This window comes from Phalacrocorax carbo, chromosome 19, assembly GCF_963921805.1.
Source record: "Phalacrocorax carbo chromosome 19, bPhaCar2.1, whole genome shotgun sequence".
Lineage (NCBI taxonomy): Eukaryota > Metazoa > Chordata > Aves > Suliformes > Phalacrocoracidae > Phalacrocorax > Phalacrocorax carbo.
Window position 1 is genome coordinate 1,653,880 of NC_087531.1, and position 18,347 is coordinate 1,672,226.

General features: G+C 67.3%; 3 protein-coding genes across 5 annotated transcripts; 1 reads left to right on the forward strand and 2 right to left on the reverse strand.

The window, feature by feature from the left end:
- The first annotated feature begins 2,346 nt into the window (after positions 1 to 2,346).
- GTPBP3 (GTP binding protein 3, mitochondrial) lies at positions 2,347 to 5,548 on the forward strand. Of its 2 annotated transcripts, XM_064469521.1 has the most exons (9): positions 2,347 to 2,442; positions 3,028 to 3,263; positions 3,605 to 3,691; positions 3,802 to 4,004; positions 4,121 to 4,193; positions 4,285 to 4,428; positions 4,570 to 4,735; positions 4,843 to 5,118; positions 5,207 to 5,548. In XM_064469521.1, exons 1-9 carry the CDS (start codon positions 2,405 to 2,407, stop codon positions 5,436 to 5,438), a joined length of 1,455 nt encoding a protein of 484 aa, XP_064325591.1. In that variant the 5' UTR covers positions 2,347 to 2,404; the 3' UTR covers positions 5,439 to 5,548. The 2 variants fall into 2 exon arrangements, with proteins under 2 accessions (XP_064325591.1, XP_064325592.1); XM_064469522.1 differs by lacking the exon at positions 4,843 to 5,118.
- A 1,198-nt stretch (positions 5,549 to 6,746) lies between these two features.
- Positions 6,747 to 9,515, reverse strand: PLVAP (plasmalemma vesicle associated protein). Of its 2 annotated transcripts, none has more exons than XM_064469503.1 (6): positions 9,078 to 9,515; positions 8,563 to 8,653; positions 7,758 to 8,347; positions 7,299 to 7,422; positions 7,096 to 7,174; positions 6,747 to 6,978 (listed from the first exon to the last, which is right to left on the reverse strand). In XM_064469503.1, the coding sequence occupies exons 1-6, from the start codon at positions 9,453 to 9,455 to the stop codon at positions 6,972 to 6,974; spliced, it is 1,269 nt and encodes a 422-aa protein (XP_064325573.1). In that variant the 5' UTR covers positions 9,456 to 9,515; the 3' UTR covers positions 6,747 to 6,971. The 2 variants fall into 2 exon arrangements, with proteins under 2 accessions (XP_064325573.1, XP_064325574.1); XM_064469504.1 differs by having other exon boundaries at positions 6,879 to 6,951; positions 7,081 to 7,174.
- A 4,133-nt stretch (positions 9,516 to 13,648) lies between these two features.
- LOC135316452 (coiled-coil domain-containing protein 194-like) lies at positions 13,649 to 17,902 on the reverse strand. The gene is made up of 8 exons (XM_064469900.1): positions 17,551 to 17,902; positions 17,341 to 17,404; positions 16,714 to 16,783; positions 15,558 to 16,642; positions 14,440 to 14,536; positions 14,103 to 14,235; positions 13,831 to 13,911; positions 13,649 to 13,658 (listed from the first exon to the last, which is right to left on the reverse strand). Exons 4-8 carry the CDS (start codon positions 15,885 to 15,887, stop codon positions 13,649 to 13,651), a joined length of 651 nt encoding a protein of 216 aa, XP_064325970.1. The 5' UTR covers positions 15,888 to 16,642; positions 16,714 to 16,783; positions 17,341 to 17,404; positions 17,551 to 17,902.
- Positions 17,903 to 18,347: the final 445 nt, after the last annotated feature.

Here is an 18,347-nt window from a genome sequence, read left to right on the forward strand (position 1 = left end):
CGGGCTGCCCCTCGCATCCCCAGCCCCCCTTTACCTCGCTTGCTCCCGGGGCTGCCCCGCATCCTCCCCCCCCCACCCCAGCCCCACCCGTGCCCCCCCGCCTCGTCACGGCGCTCAGCCCCACCGGTCACGCTGTTCCCTGGAGCACCTGGGACCGCGGGGGGGTGGGGGTGGGGGACATGAGGGGGGGTGGGGTGGCAGGCCGGTAACCCGACCGGGGCTGCACGCTGCCTCTGACCTTTCGGGAGCCCTCCTCTGCCCCCCACCCCACAGCTCGGCCACACTCACTCGGGGGGGGACCCCACCCAAGGGGGGGACCCCACCCAGCCCCCCCCCCCCCCCGAGCCAGAGGGTCCTGGGACCCAGCACAGCCCGGTCAGGGCACGCTGTGAGCCCCCCGGCAGAGTGGGAGTTGGGGTGGGGGACACCCCTCGAGCCAGCTCCCGCTCGCCCCCCCCACCAGCTCCGTGCACGCCCACGGCTATTTTGGGGCAGGGGCTGGGTGCCAGCGCCCATGAAGGGTGCCACAAGGAGCCGTCCCCTCCTCTGGCATCTGTGTTTCGGCAGCTGGAGGGGGGGGGACAAGCTGGCGCCTGGCCCAGGCCTGGCCTGGCCACCGTCCCCGCCTTGGGCCGAGTCCAGCTGCCTGGCTGAGCCGCTCAGAGCTGGGGGGGCCGGGGTGGGGGGCACAAGGAAAAGCTTCTTCACCCCAGGGTAGGGACAGGGGTCCGGGCTGACCTGGTCACCCAGGGTCTGCGCTGGGGGCCTTGCAAGGGGGTGCAGGGCTGTGTGGGGGTGCGTGCATGCACCTGAGGACCCCCGAGCACCTGGGGAGATCACACACACCCCCCCAGCCCCAGAGCTCTCTGCTGCAGCTCCTCCTCTGGGTCCCCGTCCTTTGGCCCTGGCCCAGAGAGCATTGGGGGGGAGGGGGTGCGGGGGGTTTTAGGGGTGTCCGCGGGGATTTAGCACAGGAGGTGACACTGATGGGTCACCAGCATCCTGGGATTCCAGCATCCCTGCCTGCATCCCTGCCTGCATCCCTGCCTGCATCCCGGCCATGCTGCTGCTCGCTCCTCCCTGCTCCAGCGCCTTTGTCTGCACGGCTGTCCCCCCCCGTCCCCCCCGCCCGCAGTGGCCCGCAGCCCCCCCCAGGCCCCAGCCGACTCAAAACCACCGCACACTGAGCCGAGAATTTGGGGACCATGAGGGAAGGACCCCCCCCGAGCAGGGGGGGATCGCATCGTCCTGGCTGCCTGCACCCCAACCCCCGTGCACTGGCTGGTTCGCCCCCCGCCCCCCCACCCCGAGCCTCGGGTCCTGAACGGGGGTGGGGGTGGGCTGGGGGCAGGGATGGGGTCCCCCAGCCCCGGGCGGGGATGGGGAGCGGGACGGGGCGGGGGTGCCTCGCCGTGGTGCTGCTTGGGGAAAATTTCTATGGTTCACGGAGCGTCGGGGCCGCGGGCGGCTGCGGGCCCCTCCCGGCGCACACGGCGGGGGCGGCATGTGGGAACCCCCACCCCGCAGCCCAGGGGTCAGCCCCGGCCCCCGCTGCGGGGTGAGACCCCCAGCACGTGGTGGGGGGGTTCCCCGTGGATAAGCAGCTCCAGCCTGGCTGGGTGCGGAGCTGGGGTTCGGCAATCTCAGGGCCGTAGGGTGCCCAGTGGAGGGACCCCCCCCGGGGTGAGCAGGGGTCCCCGAAAAGCCCAAGCGCTCCTGGCCAGCCTGTGTTGGAGTGGGGGCAAGGGAACCCCCACCCCCGAGGGACAGGGACACCAGTGGGTGCAGAGGGGACAGTAGGACAGGGACCGGGCGGGGTGGGCTCTGCCATGGGGGGACTGGTGTGCTGCCCACCCTGCTCCGGACGCGGGGATCCTCCAGCTCAGGGTCCTGCGGCGTCGGGGTTATTTTTAGGGTGCAGCCGGGGGGTGTCGCGGGTATCCGGCCCATCGCCCGGACCCGCGCCTGCCGGGGGGACACCGCAATATCTGGGGGGGCTCCGGGGGGGGACCCCGCTGCACCCCCACATCCCGCACCCCGCGGGGGCAGCACCCGGGGGGTGAGTAGGGGTGCAGTGCCTCGGGGGGACCGGAGGGGGGGGGGGCCCGCAGCCCGGAAGCCCCGCCCACCCGGCGGGGACAGGCCGGGACACCGGGGGCGGGGGGGGCGGGAGGGTGGGGGAGGGACCCCCGCGGCCGCCCCGGGCAGCGCCGGGCGGAAGCGATCGGCTCCTGCACAGCCTCAGGCGGCGCGGGGTTACGGCTGGCCCGTTGGCCAATCAGAAACGGTATCGCAGCACGAAGCCCGCCCGTCGCCGGTGCGCTGGCCAATCGAGGCGCGCAGTGGGCGGGGCGAGGCGCCTGCGCTGAGGCCGCCGCGGGGTGCGGGAGGGCGCCGGGGGCTCATGGCGCTGCGGAGGGCGCTGAGCGCGGCGGGACGCAGGTGGGGGCACCGTGGGGGGTGGGGGCACCGTGGGGGGTGGGGGCACCGTGGGGGGTGGGGGCACGGGGAGGAGGAGCCCCTGGGGTGAGGGTTGCAGCCGGGGAGGGGTGCATGGGAAGGGGGAGTATCTGGAGGTAAGGTTGCGCAGGGAGGGGGGGCGTGGGGGGCGTGGGTGCACCTTGGTGTCTTTGGGTGGGGTGGGGATGCACCCCAAAGCGAAGTGGGGGTCTGTGCACGGAAGGGGGCTGCACTTACAGGATGGGAGGATTGCGGGGGGAGAAGGGTGCACCCCTGCACCCTGCCTGCCTGCCCCGGGCCTGCCAGGGTGCACAGGGGGGAGTGCAACCTGGGGTGGGGGACTGCAGAATGAGGGGGTGCACCCCAGAGCCTTGGGGTGCATAGGGAGGGGTCGGCACCCCCAGGGCCCAGCAGGAGCCCCTTTGGGTCTGTGGGGTGCCTGGGGAGGGGTCCCGGCGGGTGAATGGGGTGCTGTGCATCCCTGCACACTCTCTGCTCCATCTGGAGGGTGTGGATGGGGACCCCCCACCCCTGCACCCCCTCTCCGGGCTGCCTGCCCCGTCGCAGGTGGGTGCAGCGCCTCTGCTCCACGGCGTGGGGGGACACCATCTTCGCCCTCTCCTCGGGACACGGGCGCTGCGGGGTGGCCGTCATCCGCACCAGCGGGCCGGGCAGCCGCGGGGCCCTGCAGAGCCTCACCGGGCGCCCCAAGTTGCCCCCGCCCCGCGTCCTGGCCCTGCGGTGCATCCGCGACCCCGCCACCGCCGAGCCTCTGGACCGCGGCCTCGTCGTCTGGTTCCCAGGTGGGGTTGGCATCAGGTCTTGGTGCTTCGTGGGGGGGTCTTGGCGTTTGGTGGGGTGCACAGGCAGGGCTTAGCCCCCCCCGTGGCTTCCCCAGCGCTGCGAAGCCTGCTAAGCGCAAATGGTCCCGGCTCAACATTGGCTCCATTGCAGCGATCCTACATAGCTGCAGCACAACTGCTAGCGGGGGGTCTCTCCTGAGCCCCCCCAAAAGCCCCTGTGGGGTTGAAGCACGTGTGCTGCCATGGGAGGGGAAGGGATGCGGTGTGCTGGATCCGACTGGGGTGAGCCCGCGGTGGTGGGCTCAGCTGGTGCCCGTCCGAGCTGTGTCCCGGCTCTGCAGGTCCCCAGAGCTTCACCGGGGAGGACTGCGCCGAGCTGCACGTGCATGGCGGGCCGGCGGTGGTGAGCGGGGTGCTGCGGGCGCTGGGTGAGGCTCCCCCCATCCCTCCTCCCCCCCTCCCCTCGGGTCCTGCCCCCCAGGGTGCTGCCGAAGGGTGCCCCCGCCTCGGGGAGGGGGGCTCACCGCGGGGCTGGCAGGGCGCCTGCCCGGGCTGCGTCCCGCTGAGCCCGGGGAGTTCACGCGCCGAGCCTTCCGCCGCGGGAAGCTGGATCTGACGGCCGCCGAGGGGCTGGGGGACCTGATCCGGGCGGAGACAGAGGCCCAGCGGCGGCAGGCGCTGCGGCAGATGGAGGGTGAGCTGGGCCGGCTCTACCAGCGCTGGAGCGAGACCCTCACCCAGGTAAGGGCGGTGGGGTGTGGGCTTGGATCCGGCCACCTGGGTTCCTCTGCTGGCACATGGTGGCTTGGGGACATGGGACCAGGGTCTCCCCACTGACCCCCCTCCCCGAACCCCAGGCTCTTGCCCACCTTGAAGCCTATATCGACTTCAGTGAGGATGACAACGTGGAGGAAGAGGTCCTGTCCCAAGGTGAGGGCTGGCAGGGCTGTGGGGAGGCTGGGACGCCCCGTCCCTGCTGTCCCGTCCCCCCCCGCCACGTCCCCCCGCTCTCTCCCCGCAGTGGATGCCACCGTGCGGGCGCTGGAGCAGGAGATCGGTGCCCACCTGCGGGACGGGCGCCGTGGGGAGCTGCTCCGTGGGGGGGTCCACGCCGTCATCGCCGGCCCCCCCAACGTGGGCAAGAGCAGCCTGCTTAACCTGCTGTGTGAGTGGGGCGCGGGGGGGGGCTGCTCGCAGCCTGGACAAGGTTCCCCCTCCCAGGGGACAGCAGCCACCGTCCCTGATGCCACAAGGGCAGGGGGGTCCCCAGCATCGTCCCCTATGTCATGTTGCCCCCCTGACCCAGGCCAGCGTCCGGCAGCCATCGTGTCACCCGTGGCGGGGACGACGCGGGACGTGGTGGAGGTGGCCCTGAACGTTGGCGGTTACCCCCTGGTGCTGAGCGACACAGCCGGTCTCCGCGATACCACCGACCCTGTCGAGCAGGAAGGGGTCAGCCGTGCACGGGACCGGTGAGGCTGGGGGGGCCAGGCTGGGGGTACCCCCCGCCGCAGGGGCTGGGACGGCTGGGAGGTGGCAGGACGTGGCCCCGTGCCCTACCCTGCCGCCCCCCACCCAGGCTGCAGCAAGCGGACCTGGTGCTGGCCGTGCTGGACGCCACGGCAGTGCCCGCCGAGCCAGCCGGGCTGGGGGCTGCCCTGGGGTCCCTGCTGCCCCCCACCCCTTCCTGTATCCTGGTGCTCAACAAGGCCGACCTGCTGCGGGGGGGCGGAGGGGCCCTGCGTGATGCCTGCGCCCAGGGGGACCCCCAGTTCCCCACCACCCTCCTGTCCTGCAAGACGGGCGAGGGGCTCGACCACCTCCTGGAGCTGCTGGCACGGCAGCTGGCGCAGCTGTGAGTGCAGGGGGGACACCAGACACCCCATCCTGGCTTGGGGGGGTGTGCTCCTGGCTGGTTTCTCACCTCTCTGCCCCCTCCCCAGGTGCGGAGACCCCCTGGCAGGTTCGCCCAGCCTGACGCAGAGCCGGCACAGCCTTCACCTGGGTGACTGCGCGGCGGCGCTGGCACGCTACGGCCGGGAGCGCCGGCGGGACCTGGGGCTGGCAGCCGAGCAGCTGCGGTTGGCGCGACGGCAGCTGGGCCGGATCACCGGCCACGTGGGCGCCGAGGATGTCCTCGACATCATCTTCAGGGACTTCTGCGTCGGGAAGTGATGGGCATGGCGGCGGGGGCTCCCCCGGCTGCGGTACCGCCAGCATCGAGGACCGTGGGCAGGGGAGCTCTTGGCTCCTTGCTGGTATTAAACCGTGGTGCCTTTGGCGGCTCTGGTGTCCTTAATCCTCCCTGGTCCCTGGTGTCACGGGGCTTGGAATCCCCGTGCTAGGCTGCGGTGTTTTCCTGGCTGGGGGGGGGGCATGTCCCAAGCCCCAGACATGGAAAAAACCACTGGGAGAGGCCCTGTTTCCTGGCCAGGAGGACAAACAAGGAGCTGGAGCGACTGGAAGGGAAAAGCCGCCCCAGGCTTCCCGCCTGGGGCATCCCCCCCTGCTCCGAGGCATGGGGGATGCAGGGCTTGGCATCCTAGCAGGGTCCATCCTGGCACCCAAGTGCACCCCCAGCCCCAGAGACACAGTGTGGGGGCTTGGCCCCCTTCCCCAGGGCACAGCCCCAGCCTGGGGAGCTATGGGGTCCCCCTCAGCTCATGCACCCACCTGGAGCTTTGGTGCTCCCCAGGGACACCTCGCTTTCCTGCCCCCCGGCCCAGGCTCCCAGACTCCAGAAGCGCCTGGTGCTCCAGGAAATCCTCTGGCAGCGAGGGGCGAGAGTGGTGGGTGCAGCAGGGGCTGCAGTCCCTGGGGGAGCCCCTCAGTCTCCCCAGACCCACTTTGGCACCATGCTCTTCCAGGTGCTGGGCAGGAACAGGGGGGACCTGGCAGCATCCCTGCCTGAAGCAGCGGTGAGCGGCAGGAGCGTGTGGCTGCGTGTATCCTGGGTGGGATGCAGCTTAGGGGACCCAAATGCCACTTGGGGGACCCGAATGGGACCTGGGGGTGGTGGCTGGGGCTGGAGATGCACTGGGATCACTACGTGCCACCGATGAGGGGCTGAAGGGATGGCGTGCGGGCAGCTCAGCAGGCAGGAAAGGCTCTTTAAACAGGAAGGAGCGGGAAGAACGGCCGTAAATCAGCAAGTGGCAGCTGGCTATTAATCACTGCGTTTGGCATGTCCTGCAGCCAAGGGCTTCCTGCTCGCTCAGCCTGGTGTGCTTTCCGCTAGCGAGCAGGGAAAACCCCAAGGCTGGGTTTCCTGGCCGGGGGGCAATCGCAGACCCCCAAAGAGGCATATGAAGCCAGGACAGCATGTTTGTTCTTGCCATCCCAGTCATGGCCGCTGCACACACACACCCCCCAACCCCATGTAGGCATCCAGGCACACATGTGGTGAGCTGTGTCGGTGCTCAGGGCCGGCTTTATTTACAGCTGCCAACCGCCCCATCTGCAAGCGTACGGGTATGTGCACGGGGGAGGCGAGGGTGCAGGAGGGGACAAGCAAGGGGGCTCGGGGAAGGGGACAGGGGAGGGTGGCCCTGGCCCCCGCCGTGCTGGTGAGCCCCCCTGGGCAGGGGGAGGATGGCGTTGATGCCGGCCGCTCGCTCCAGGTCGGGGTTTGCCATCCGTGCTGCGGGAAGCACCTCCTGGGCTTGTCCTCGAGCCCCTCGCCACTAATCTCTGTGCGCTGCTCAGCCATTAGCCACTGCGGAGAGGGCAGGATCAGGCCCCCACCCCCGGCACCGCTTGTCCCCGGCGTCCCCAGCCCTCTCTGCCCCCCCTGCCTCCAAGCGCGCCGGGCTCCCACGCCAGCCCCCCTCACCTGGGGTTCCTCAGGGTGGATGTGTACTGCTCCATGATCTTCTGCACCGACTGCTGGATCTCCTCCGTGTTGATTTTGCCTGGTGGGATGGAGCAGCGGGGCCTGAGCCAGGCTGGGTGCCAAGGGGGGACGGTGGCCCCCAATGGGTCAGGGGGGTGCTAGTCCCGCAGCAAGCCCCCCCCCCCTTCTCCCCCAGGACTCACCCATATTCCCAAATATGCCCTGGTTCCTCAGAGCATCCGTGTAGGTGCCCATGTTGGGGAAGGGTCCCAGCCGCACGCTGCCCCCCGGCAACCGCGAGCCTGTGATGTCGAAGAAGGCGTCCATCTGTGGAGGAGGGCAGGGGGTGGGGGTCAGCGCCGGCGCCGCTGCCCCGCTCGGCAAGGCACCTCTGGGCGAAGGGGGCCCGAGGGTGCTGCAGCGGCTTGTCCCTGCCCGGGGCGCGGCCGCAGCCGTGCAGAAGCGCGTTTGCAAAAGGAAGAGGCACGTGCGAAAGAAAATGTGTGTGCAAAGGTGCGTTTGCAGAAGTGCACGCGCAAAAGAAAGGCGCATGTGCAAAATTGCATGTGCAAAAGAAAGGTGCACGTGCCTGGCCTTGCGTGTTCCCGGCGCGGCCGCAGAGGGTGCCTGGGGACATCCCCATGCCCTGGCAGCTCCCTCACCTTGGAGCCCATGCAGATGTTGAGCTGGTCCTTGAAGTACACAGCCTGCGTGGCAGCTTTGCTCTTCTCCTCCAGCTCCTTGCTGAGCTGCTCCTTCTCCACCAACAGCTTCTTTTTCTCCTCCTGGCCGCCCTTGACCTGCTTCTCAACGTCCTGCAGCCGCTTCTCCAACTCCTGCTTCTCCCCGGAGCAGTTGATGCGACAGTGGAGCAAGTTCATGTCGCAGACGCTTTTCCCCACGTATTTGGTCTCCCGCTCCTGTTGCCAGAGGAAAAGCCCCTCCGTCTGCTGCGTCAACCAGTTGAGCTGCTCCTGGACGGCGTCGCATCTGTACTGGCGGTCCGTCTCCTTGATGCGCTGGAAGGAGTAGCTCATGTAGGATCTCAAGGAACTGCATTCGTGCTTCAGCAGCTCCAGGTTGGATTTGGTGGACTCGCAGATGGTCCTGGTGGTGAGCAGCTCCCGCTGGCAGCTCTCCTGCTCCTGGGTGGCTTTGGTCAGCGTGGCACCCGCTTTGCGGCAGTTTTCCTCCAGCTCCTTCTTGGCCAGGGTTGTCTGGTCCAGCTGGCTCCGCAGCAGCGCCTTGTCAGCTGCAGGGGATGGGGGCACGAGGTTGGGTGTCGTGGTTCCCCCCCCCCACCAACTCCCACCCCACATCTTGGGGTGGCACACCTGGCTGGCCCAGGGAGGGGGCAGACCCCCTGCACAGGCTGCAGCGGGTCCCTGAGGGGTGCTGGGGGTCCCCAGGGGGATGGGAGAGGGGTGTCCAGGGTGGGGGGCAGCTGGGAGGGGGGGCGTCCCTTACCACTGCAGCTGGCGTTGATGAGGCTGATGGTCATGTGGCACTCATCCAGCTTCGTCTTTTGGTAGAAAATGATCTTCATCATCTCCTGTAGCTGAGGCAGGAGGAGGAAGAGGAGGGAGTCAGAGCATCCTGCAAAGACAACCCCCCCCCGGCATCGCCTTGCTCCTCCCGCATGGTGGTGAGAGCGCTGGGGGCTGCTGGGGGCTGGTGAGGGCAGGGGGCTGCAGAGGATGGGGGGGTGGGGGGCTGCGAGATTGGAACCTCCTCAGCCAGCAGCCGCCTCCGGGGTGCCAGGGCTGAGCCCCCCCCTTCCCCGGAGCTGGGATGGAGCACATCGGCATCGCCCACAGGCTCTGCCACCCCCTCCACACACACCCTCTTGTCCATCCCTGCCGAAGCTGGTGGGGCTGAAGCGAGGTCCTGGCTCCTTGCAGCACCCAGCACCCAGGGGTGGGTCGCTGCCCCCAGTACCTGGGGGGCTTTGCTTTCCCTCCCTGGGCGGGGGGGGGGCTCACCTTGGGGATGGGGTTGGGAGCCAGGGTGCTATTGCACTTATCCAGGTCCTGTTGCACCTTCTGGGCGAGGGCTTGCAGCCCTTGCTTCTCCTTGAGGGTGGCGTTGAGGGTGCGTGTCAGGTTGAGGTTCCTCCCGCTGAGGGTGATGATCTTGCTGTAGCGATCCTGCAGCTGCTCCTCCAGCAGCCGGAGGTGCGTGTCGGTGCCTGCGTGCGCGTTGCCGTACACCATGAAGAGCACCAGCCCCAGGATGATGAGGAATTGGATGAGGGAGGTGAAGAGGAAGATGTACTTCACGTAAAACCCACAGTCCCGCTTGGGCATCACCTCCTTGGCCTCCAGACCAAACTTGGCCATGGCGTAGCTGCTCTTCTCCATCCCGCCGCTGCTCTGCGCACCCCACCCCGTGGCAGCCCCTTTCAACGGGACTGCCAGGGCGGAGTTTGCTCCCACTGTTGTGTTTATATTACTCTATTTAATACTTCCTTCTGCTGAGCTCCTTCCTGCCTCTCCGGATGCTTCAGACCCAGCAAGTTATCAAGACACAGCTTCTGTTTGCAGGAGGACTATTGTTCCTGGTTGCTAACAGACAGGGGTGAAGCCCGGGACCCCGCTCCCCGCTCCCCGTGCCAGGCCCGGTGCTCCCCCGGGACCAGCTCTCATCCCGAAATAGCCCCTGGCACGGCCGGCACCGGGAATGCCTGGGGAATGAGTCCCCAGGGGTGGGCAGGGTGGGCTGCGGCTGCCGGTGCTCACTGGTGGGGTGATGGAGGAGGATCCCGCTGCCCGCACTGGGCGCCGTGGGTTGGTCCTGGCACCACGTCCTCATGGTGGGACGGTGGCACGTGAGTCGCCGTGTCCCGATCCAATGTCGGGGAAGGTTTCGGTACGATGCCAAGGACGAGATTAAGACACGGAATAGGGTCAAATGCTGTGCAACCTTTCAACTTTATTTTGGTGAGTGAAGGGGTGAGGACCGGGTAGAGCGGGTGATTGAGAGAGAGAAGGAAAGGAGGAGCGTGCTCCGGCGGGTGAGAAGAGGGGCACGTTGGGGGAACTAGCTACTACCACTCCGAGTCCGATGATGGAGAGCAGCTCTGTGGGAAGGGACCTGGGGGTCCTGGTGGGGGGAAGCTCAGCATGAGCGAGCAGTGGCTGCTGCGGCCAAGAAGGCCAACGGGATGCTGGGTTGCATCAACAAGGGCATCGCCAGCAGAGATAAAGAAGTCTTCATCCCGCTCTGCTGAGCGCTTGCCAGGCCGCACCTGGAGCGCTGTGTGCAGTTCTGGTCCCCGCTGTACAAAAAGGATGTGGCCAGGCTGGAAGGGGCCCAGAGAAGGGCCACCAGGATGATCAGAGGACTGGGAAGCTGCCATACGAGGATGGGCTGGGAGAGCTGGGTTTGTTCAGCCTTGAGAAAAGGAGCCTCGGAGGGGATCTCATCCCCGTGTACCAGCACTTAAGGGGCAGCTACAGAGAAGATGGAGACTCCCTTTTTACACGGAGTCCCATGGAGAGGACAAGGGGGGATGGACACAAGTTGCTCTTGGGGAGATTCCGATTGGACACGAGGGGGACATTTTTCACAGTGAGGACAGTCACCGTGGGAATAATCTCCCCAGGGAAGGGGTTGGCTCGGCCACGTTGGGCACCTTCAAGAGCCGTCTGGACAGGGTGCTGGGCCGTCTTGTCTAGACTGGGCTCTTCCTAGAAAGGTTGGACTAGATGATCCCTGAGGTCCCGTCCAGCCTGGGATTCTGGGATTCTGTGATGTCCAGTCAACAGAGCCTCTACGTCCAGCCTCTGTGTCCAGGTGCCGAAGCGTCCACAGGAGCAGGTTCCGAGGGGCGCACGGGGTAGGAGGAGGAGCCCCCCGCCAGAAGGTGCAGGTGGTCCTTCTTTTTTATTTTTTAGGGCCCTGCGCATGTGCAGCGTGTGCCTGCGTACGAGCAGTTCGTGCTCCTGCTTTTCGCACCCTTATTTCTGCGTGGGCACCTGGTGGTACCTGTTTACAGAGCTGTGTGCGTGCAGTCCGTTGGAGGCTGGATGTCAGAGCCAGAAAATGGTGCCATAACGGCAACGTCGAGGCAATTCCAGTTCCATAACTGTCCTTGACATACCGCCAGACCCCGCTGCTCACCCGGTTCGGGGCACGCAAGGACTGATGCTCCACGTCTGCTCTCCTGACCCTCACGGGCAGGGGGAGGATGCGGCCAGGCCTGGGCTTGCAGGTAGGGTGGCAGCGGGCTGGGGTGGGGGTGTGGGATGAAGCCACTGGTGGGAACCTGTGGCCTCAGCACCCGTGGGTGGTGCCACCCTGCAGAGCCACCATCCAGCCACAGGGCCCGGGAGCCACTCCTGCTCTCCGTCCCCCCCGTGGGGACATCTCTGCTGGGCAGAAAGCCGATGGTGGAGGGGAGCAAAGGGCAAATCCAGACCTCTCTGTGCCCACCTGCAGGACCACTGGGCCCCCAGACTGCCGAGGAAGACCCAGCTGAGCACATGGCATACGGGTGGCCCTGGCCCCATGGGAGGATGGCCACCCATGCCAGCATCGCTGCCAGGGTGGCTCAGCCCAGTTGGGCATGGTTGGAAAGAACCGCAGGTTTGCAGCCATCTCCCCCATCCAGCTCCAGGTCTGGGGTCCCCCGGGCCTCCCCGCTATGCTGGGGGGGAGCCTGGGGGGAATGAGGGCTGGCTTGGGGTCAGGCTGGGGACATGGAGGGGGCTCCTTAGTGCAAAGGGGTCACATCGGTGTGGGCAGCACCGCGGCAGGGACTGGAAGGAGGGGGGATGCTGCCCCTCTGACCCTCAGCACTGGTGCCCACAGGTGGGGTGTCTGGGCTGCAGGACTGGCACCCCAGGTCTGGGCTGAGCTGGACCACGTTTGGCTCCCAGCCACGGCCATCACCACCCTGTCCCCATCCCGTGGGAACCCTGGGCTGGGCTGGTGGGGCTGGCTGTGCCTGGGACACCCCCCCGCCCCAGCTCTTCAGGATGCCCGGCCTGGGATGGGGGGGCTGGCTGGGGGGGCTGAGGTGTGGAGCAGCGCCGGGCGCTGACCCCGAGCCGCTTGCTGTTTCCTGCCTTCTGGCTGCGCCGTGGTCCCTGGGGACCAGGAAGTGTCTGCGATGGCTGGGACGGTGTCGGTCCTGAATCCATTCTCAGCTACTGACGTTTCCTTCCTGAGCTGCAAATAACCGTGAGTCACCCCCTGGCTCCCCCCGGCCCCACCGTGGGGACACTGCCGGGGCTCAGCCGGACCCCATAACCCTGGGACCCCGGTGTGTCAGTGGCTTTGCTGGTCGGATGCTCCCCCTGACAGCCCACCCCACGGGCTCCCCGCAGCCTCTCAGGGTCACCAGGGTACCCGATGGGGTGTCTGGCACCCCTGGCGCTGCAGACCCTGTCCCATTTTCCAATTAGCCGCCCAGCTATAATTAATCCTTCCCATGGGTTGAGGTTGGGCCATGGGAATGGCTCTGCCCCATTCCCCTCCCTGCCCCAAGCTGCTGCGGGGCTGGGGTGCCCACTTTGGGACCCATGGATTTGGGGCGCGGCAACAGGGCTGGTCCCCCCCCCACGTGGACTCCACAGCCTGGGGAGCCCCGAGACGAGCAGGGGCTGCCTGGCAGAGGCACTTTCACCTGGAAAGCCGCCTGCCAGCACCTTTCCTGGCCCCCCGAGCCGGGGGGCACGGGCGGCAATCCCCCACGGGGAGCGCAGGCAGGAGGAGGCCGGATGCCTGCACGCGGGCTGCCTGCCCTCTGCACAGGATACCGCGGCGGCAGCGGCAGGAAAATCGGCAACTTTCCTGGAAACTTTCTTCAAAGCGGATCAAAGATGCTGGGAAGCAACTGCAAAACAGCAGCAGCTGATGATCCCCGTTCCCCTCCTGCCCGCCTTGGCCCCAGGGCCCTGGCTGGGCTCCCCCAGGGTGCCCGTGGGGTCCCTGGCAGAGCCGGGTCGTGCCCTGGGAGCTGCTGGGCACCGCGGTGCCGGAGCCCAGTAAAGCCCTGGGGTGCGTGTGACGCCTGAGTTGGGAAGAGCTGGGCTCAGGGAGAGCAGGGAGACGGCCGCACTGGTGGCACGGGGAGACGTCCCGGTGAGCAGAGCAGCCTTTATTGCCCAAACGCCTGCCCAGTCTTCCCAGTTTCTGGAGCTGGTTGGGAACATGGCATTAAACCCTGGAGCTGACTGCAGAGCAGCTCCGAGCAGTCGGTGGGGAAACCATCCCCTGGTTGAGCTAAAACTCTGCCCAAAAGCTGGACAACCCACCCCTCCGGTCCCGCTGTCCTGCTGCGGCAGTGGCATCGGGACACACGGCAGGGTCGGGACACACGGCAGCATCACGACAGGCGGCAGGATCGGGACATGCGGTGGGATCAGGACACCCGGTGACCACCAGCATCGTTCGTCTGGATGCGCTGGCTCTGGTCAGACACGGCCGCTGCTGGGTCCCAGTGCTAAGGGGCGCTGTGGGACTGGGAATGATGGGTTCAGCGGGGTGGGGGGGGGCCCGGCCCCCATCCCCACGCAGGGAGGGGGTTGGGGGGGTTGTCTGTGGGGCTTCAGCCCTTCCTGCAAAAGAGGGGAAGGCAAGGAGTGAGTCCATGCACGGCCCCCATATCCTGCTCCCCTGGGGACACCGGTGACAATGGCACATCCCAGGAAGCGTGCCCGTGAGCACCCAGGCTGGCTGCACCGCTGAAGCCCCCTCCCCATGCAAGCAGGGAGCACCCACAGAAAGTACCGGGACGGGGGGCACCTGCGTCCAGTCGATCGTCCCCTCGCCCGCCGCCGCAGCGCATCGACCTCGGCCGCGTAACCCCGCCTGCGGGGAGAGCGAAGCCGTGTGAGGGGGGTCTCCCTGCCCTGGGATGGGGGGACAGAGGGTCCCCAGGGGGAGGGAGGGACAGGGCAGGGTGCTGGTGGGGCTGGAGGGTTGGGGTCGGGCTGGGTGCAGGGCTGGGGAGGGTGGATGCTTTGGGGTGCCCAGCCCATGGCGGGGGACGAGGACCTTACAGGGTGGCCTCGAGCTCTTTCTGCCGGGCCTCGCACTGTTCCCCCCGTGCCTGCAGCACTCGCCGCTGCTCCGCTGCCTCCTCGAGCCGCTGCCGCAGCCCCAGCACCTGCTCCTCACCCCGCGCCAGCTCCTCTGCGGGATGAAGGGCACAGTGGGGTCACCCGCGCACCCCAAACCCCAACACCCCAAGCCTGCCCCACTGGGCATTGCCCCCAAAAGGCGTGCGGGTGTGGGTCCCCTGGGTGGGCTCCTTGCGCAGGGCGCTGGGGGACCGGCGCTCCATGCCACTGCCCCCAGGGGACGGACAGAGGGATACAGTGTCCAGACAGACGTCACCTTGCAAAGCCGCCTTGCCGCGGGCCAGCTCAGCCTGTTCGCGCCGCAGCGCCAGCACCTCGTCCTGCAGCGCCGTCGCGTTGGCCTCCAGCGTGGCCTGGGCAGAGGGGACACGGCAGCGTGGGGACAAGGGTGGGCAGTGGCCTCCTGCCTCTCCATCTGCTGCTGGAACCCCCCTCCTCACCACCTCCCCGTGTCCCCAAGCTGTCCCCATGCTCCTGGAGGCCTTGGGTCCCCCCGTCATGTTTCTTGAAGGGGTAAGGACATAGATTTGAGGGAAATCCCTCTTCTCTGGCCAGAGCCTGGTGAGGATGCTGGTGCACCAGGGATGTCATGGGAGCCCCTGGCCACTCAAGCACCCATGGGTGGCATCCCCTGTGCCTCGGAGGGGATACGACTCTCCCCGGCCGGGTCCCCGAGGGGCTGCACAGCCCAGCCCCGCTCCCGGCGCCAGCCCCGGGAAACCAGAGCACTTTTCCAGCCTCTCTGGGCCATTGTTCGGCCGGATGAGCCCGGAGGGGCGGTGGGACCTGGCTCTTCCTCCGGGCTGAGGCTGCGGTGCTGGGGCCAGGCCCTTTCCCAGCCGGGGCCGCAGCTAAAAATACCTGGGAGGAGAGAAACAGCAGCTCCGCACCGGCTCCGGCCTCTGCTGCTGCTTTGGGATGGGGTAATTATATGTGTGCGGAGCAGCTTGGTCACGGCTAAGAATAGCTGCCCCTGGCCGGGCATGGGCGCCCGGGCAGGGAGACAGCGCGACCAGGGCTGTGCTGAGGGATGGGGAGCAGCTGGGGCTCCCCTTTTGGGGCACCCATGCAGGAAGGTGGCCGTGCACCCCCAGGGTGCTGCCAGTCCCCCTCTCCCAAAGCTGCCTCTCCCACTTCCCGGCTCGTCTTTGCAGCCAGCCTTTGCTCTCGGGGGATTGCTTGTCTGCAGCATTCTTCCCATCAGTGCTGGGGCTTTCCATGAGCCTGGCCAAAATCCCCCCAGGGATGAAGCGTCTCTTTGGTCTTGGCTACTGAGGTCCCCCAGAAACCCCCCTCCCCGCCCCAGCATCGCTCTCCCCTTGCACGCAGCTGGGTGGCCGAGGACCCCCCGTCCCCATCCCCACCAGCACCTACCGCCCGCTCCCGGCAGGACGCCAGGCTGGCGTTGAGCTTCTTGCCGTTGCCACGGGCCTGGGCGATCTCCCGCCGCAGAGCATCCTCCACCCGCGCCCCCGCCGCCGCTGCCCGCTGCAGCCGCGCTCGCTCCCGCTCCAGCTCGGCCACGCGGTTCCCCAGCTCCCGGCTCTCGTTGGCCGCCCGTTCCCGGCAGCCCCGTAGCTTCCCCACCGCCTCCGAGCGCCACACCATCACCGCCACTGAGACGGTCACGGCTGCCACCAGCACCAGCAGCACCGCGCACAGTCCCAGCACCTTCAGGGTGGCTTTGGGCACCGTGGGGTCCATACCGGAGGGGGGGACACAGGGCCGCTGACCTGCTCCGGCGGCGGCTGCCCGGGATGTGCCAGTGTCCCCGAGGCAGGTTGCTCCCTGGCTTGCTGTAATTGCCGTGTGTGGGTTTTTCTTACCAAACACCGCTTTGGGCTGTGGTTTCTCACAGGTCACAGCCCAGAATAGACGTTGTTTGTGCTGGAGGTGGGAGGACACTCTGCCCCTGTGCCCGGCCACGGGTCACAACTGCGGGGATAAGTGGAGATGCAGCCTGGGTCCGGTGGGTGCCGGGGATGCTGAGGCTGTCATCCACCTGAGGGGTTTCTGCAGCACCCTCTTGTCCCCACTGTGCAGCAAGGCTGGGGCTCTGGGTCCCCAAGAGCTGCTGAAGCAACAAAACACTGGATTTTCACAAGTTTATATTGGAAATTGGTTAAAAATCACCTGACTGTGAAGTGCCTGTGGAACCCTCAACACTGCGTAGACCTGTGTGTAGCACAGTGCTACATCTCTGTCCCCTCCTGCCCGCCCCCCCATCCCCTCCCTCGCTCTGGGCACAGCCTTTGGTGGCTGGAGGGAAATCGCCCCACGATGGAGAATCAGGGAGACCCTTGTTCCTGCTGCTTCGGGCTCACAGGAGGAGCATCCTGGGGAGGAGGAGAGCCAGGAGGCTGAGGGACACGGCCGGGAGCCTGCTCCCACCTGAATGCTGGCTCTTCATGTCCTGGAGCTGCTGCTGCAGGAGCTGGTTCTGCAGCTGGAGCTTGTCCCTGGGGGGGGAAAGGGAGAGTCGGTGACTGAACGCCAGGCTGGGAGAGGCGAGGGGCAGCGCGGGGCTCACCTGCTGCTCTGCAGGTCCCTCAGCTGCTCCTGCTGCTGGGCCACCTCTGCCCTGAGCACCACGTTCTCCTCTGCAGGGAAGCGATGGCAGGCAGGGATCAGGGTGGCAAAGGGGACAGGGATCAGGGTGGCCCAGGGATGGGGATCAGGGTGGCCCAGGGATGGGGATCAGGGTGGCCCAGGGATGGGGATCAGTGTGGCCCAGGGGATGGGGATCAGGGTGGCCCAGGGGATGGGGATCAGGGTGGCCCTGGGGGCAGGGATCAGGGTGGCCCAGGGATGGGGATCAGGGTGGCCCAGGGATGGGGATCAGGGTGGCCCTGGAGACGAGGATCAGGGTGGCCCAGGGATGGGGATCAGGGTGGCCCTGGAGACGAGGATCAGGGTGGCCCAGGGATGGGGATCAGGGTGGCCCTGGAGACGAGGATCAGGGTGGCCCAGGGATGGGGATCAGGGTGGCCCAGGGATGGGGATCAGGGTGGCCCTGGAGACGAGGATCAGGGTGGCCCAGGGGATGGGGATCAGGGTGGCCCAAGGGAAAGGGATCAGTGTGGCCCTGGGGGCAGGGATCAGGGTGTCCCAGGGGCCATTTCCAGTGCCCACACCCCGCACCCTGCCCAGGACTCACCTTGCAGCTGGGTTATGTTGGTGAGTGCCTGATTCAGCTCCGAGCTTCTCCCCTCCAGCACACCCTGAGCACAGGCAGAGGGAAGGTGCTGGAGACTCCAGCTTGGGCACTCCCTCACACCAGCCAAACGCAGCCAGATCGGGGCTGGGGGCTGCAGGCTTCCCTCTGGGGTCCTGGCCCCCTACCCACCAGCAGCACCCTGGCACCTACCAGCTGCTTCCTGCAAGTGTCCCACTGCCTGTGGGCTTTGGCGAGGGACTGGTTGGTGACAGCCAGCACCTCTTTCAGCTCCGCCAGCCCCGCCAAGTTGTTTCCCACCATTGCAGAGCCCGTAGCCTGCTGGCAGAGCATGGTGGGAAGGGTTACCGCCAGCACCACGACAGCCACCCAGAGGGCCACAGCTACGTATATCTTCCAAGCTTGCTTGCCTGGGGGCAGCTGGCAGGGGCTGCAGCCAGCCATCCCACCTGCGCTGCCCTCCCTGGGCAAAAACATGCAGGGCTGCGTAGAAGCTTGAGGTTTCCCCCAAAATTGAGCTGTTTCGGTTTTTTTCAGGGTGGGACTTTCCAGGAAATCATGTGGTTGATGAGCGCGCAGCACCCGAGGAGTTGAATGGCTGCTGGGCTGCCAGAGCCTCTCACGGGGCTGGCAGTGTGCCCTTGCCTGCACCGGGGCCGCTACAGGCAGGTCATCCCGGCCCCGTCCCCCAGGGAGTGGGGGAACAGAGCTGGGGGACTGTGGGCGCACGTGCAGCCCCGTGGAGCTACCAGTGGGACCAGTGGTCATGGCAGGTGGGACACGAGAGGGCAGAGCATCTCCCAGGGCAAGGGGTGATGGGGAGTCTCGGGGGGGACGGGCAAAGATGGGGTACCCGGAGCATGGGGTGCGTGGGGTATGGAGAAGTGTGTATGTGGGCCCGCCGCTGACCGAGTGGGTGCCCTGGTGATGCGGGATGCAGAGAAGACAGAGGTCCTTCGCTTTGGTCTTCACTGCTCGGGCTGGCCCTC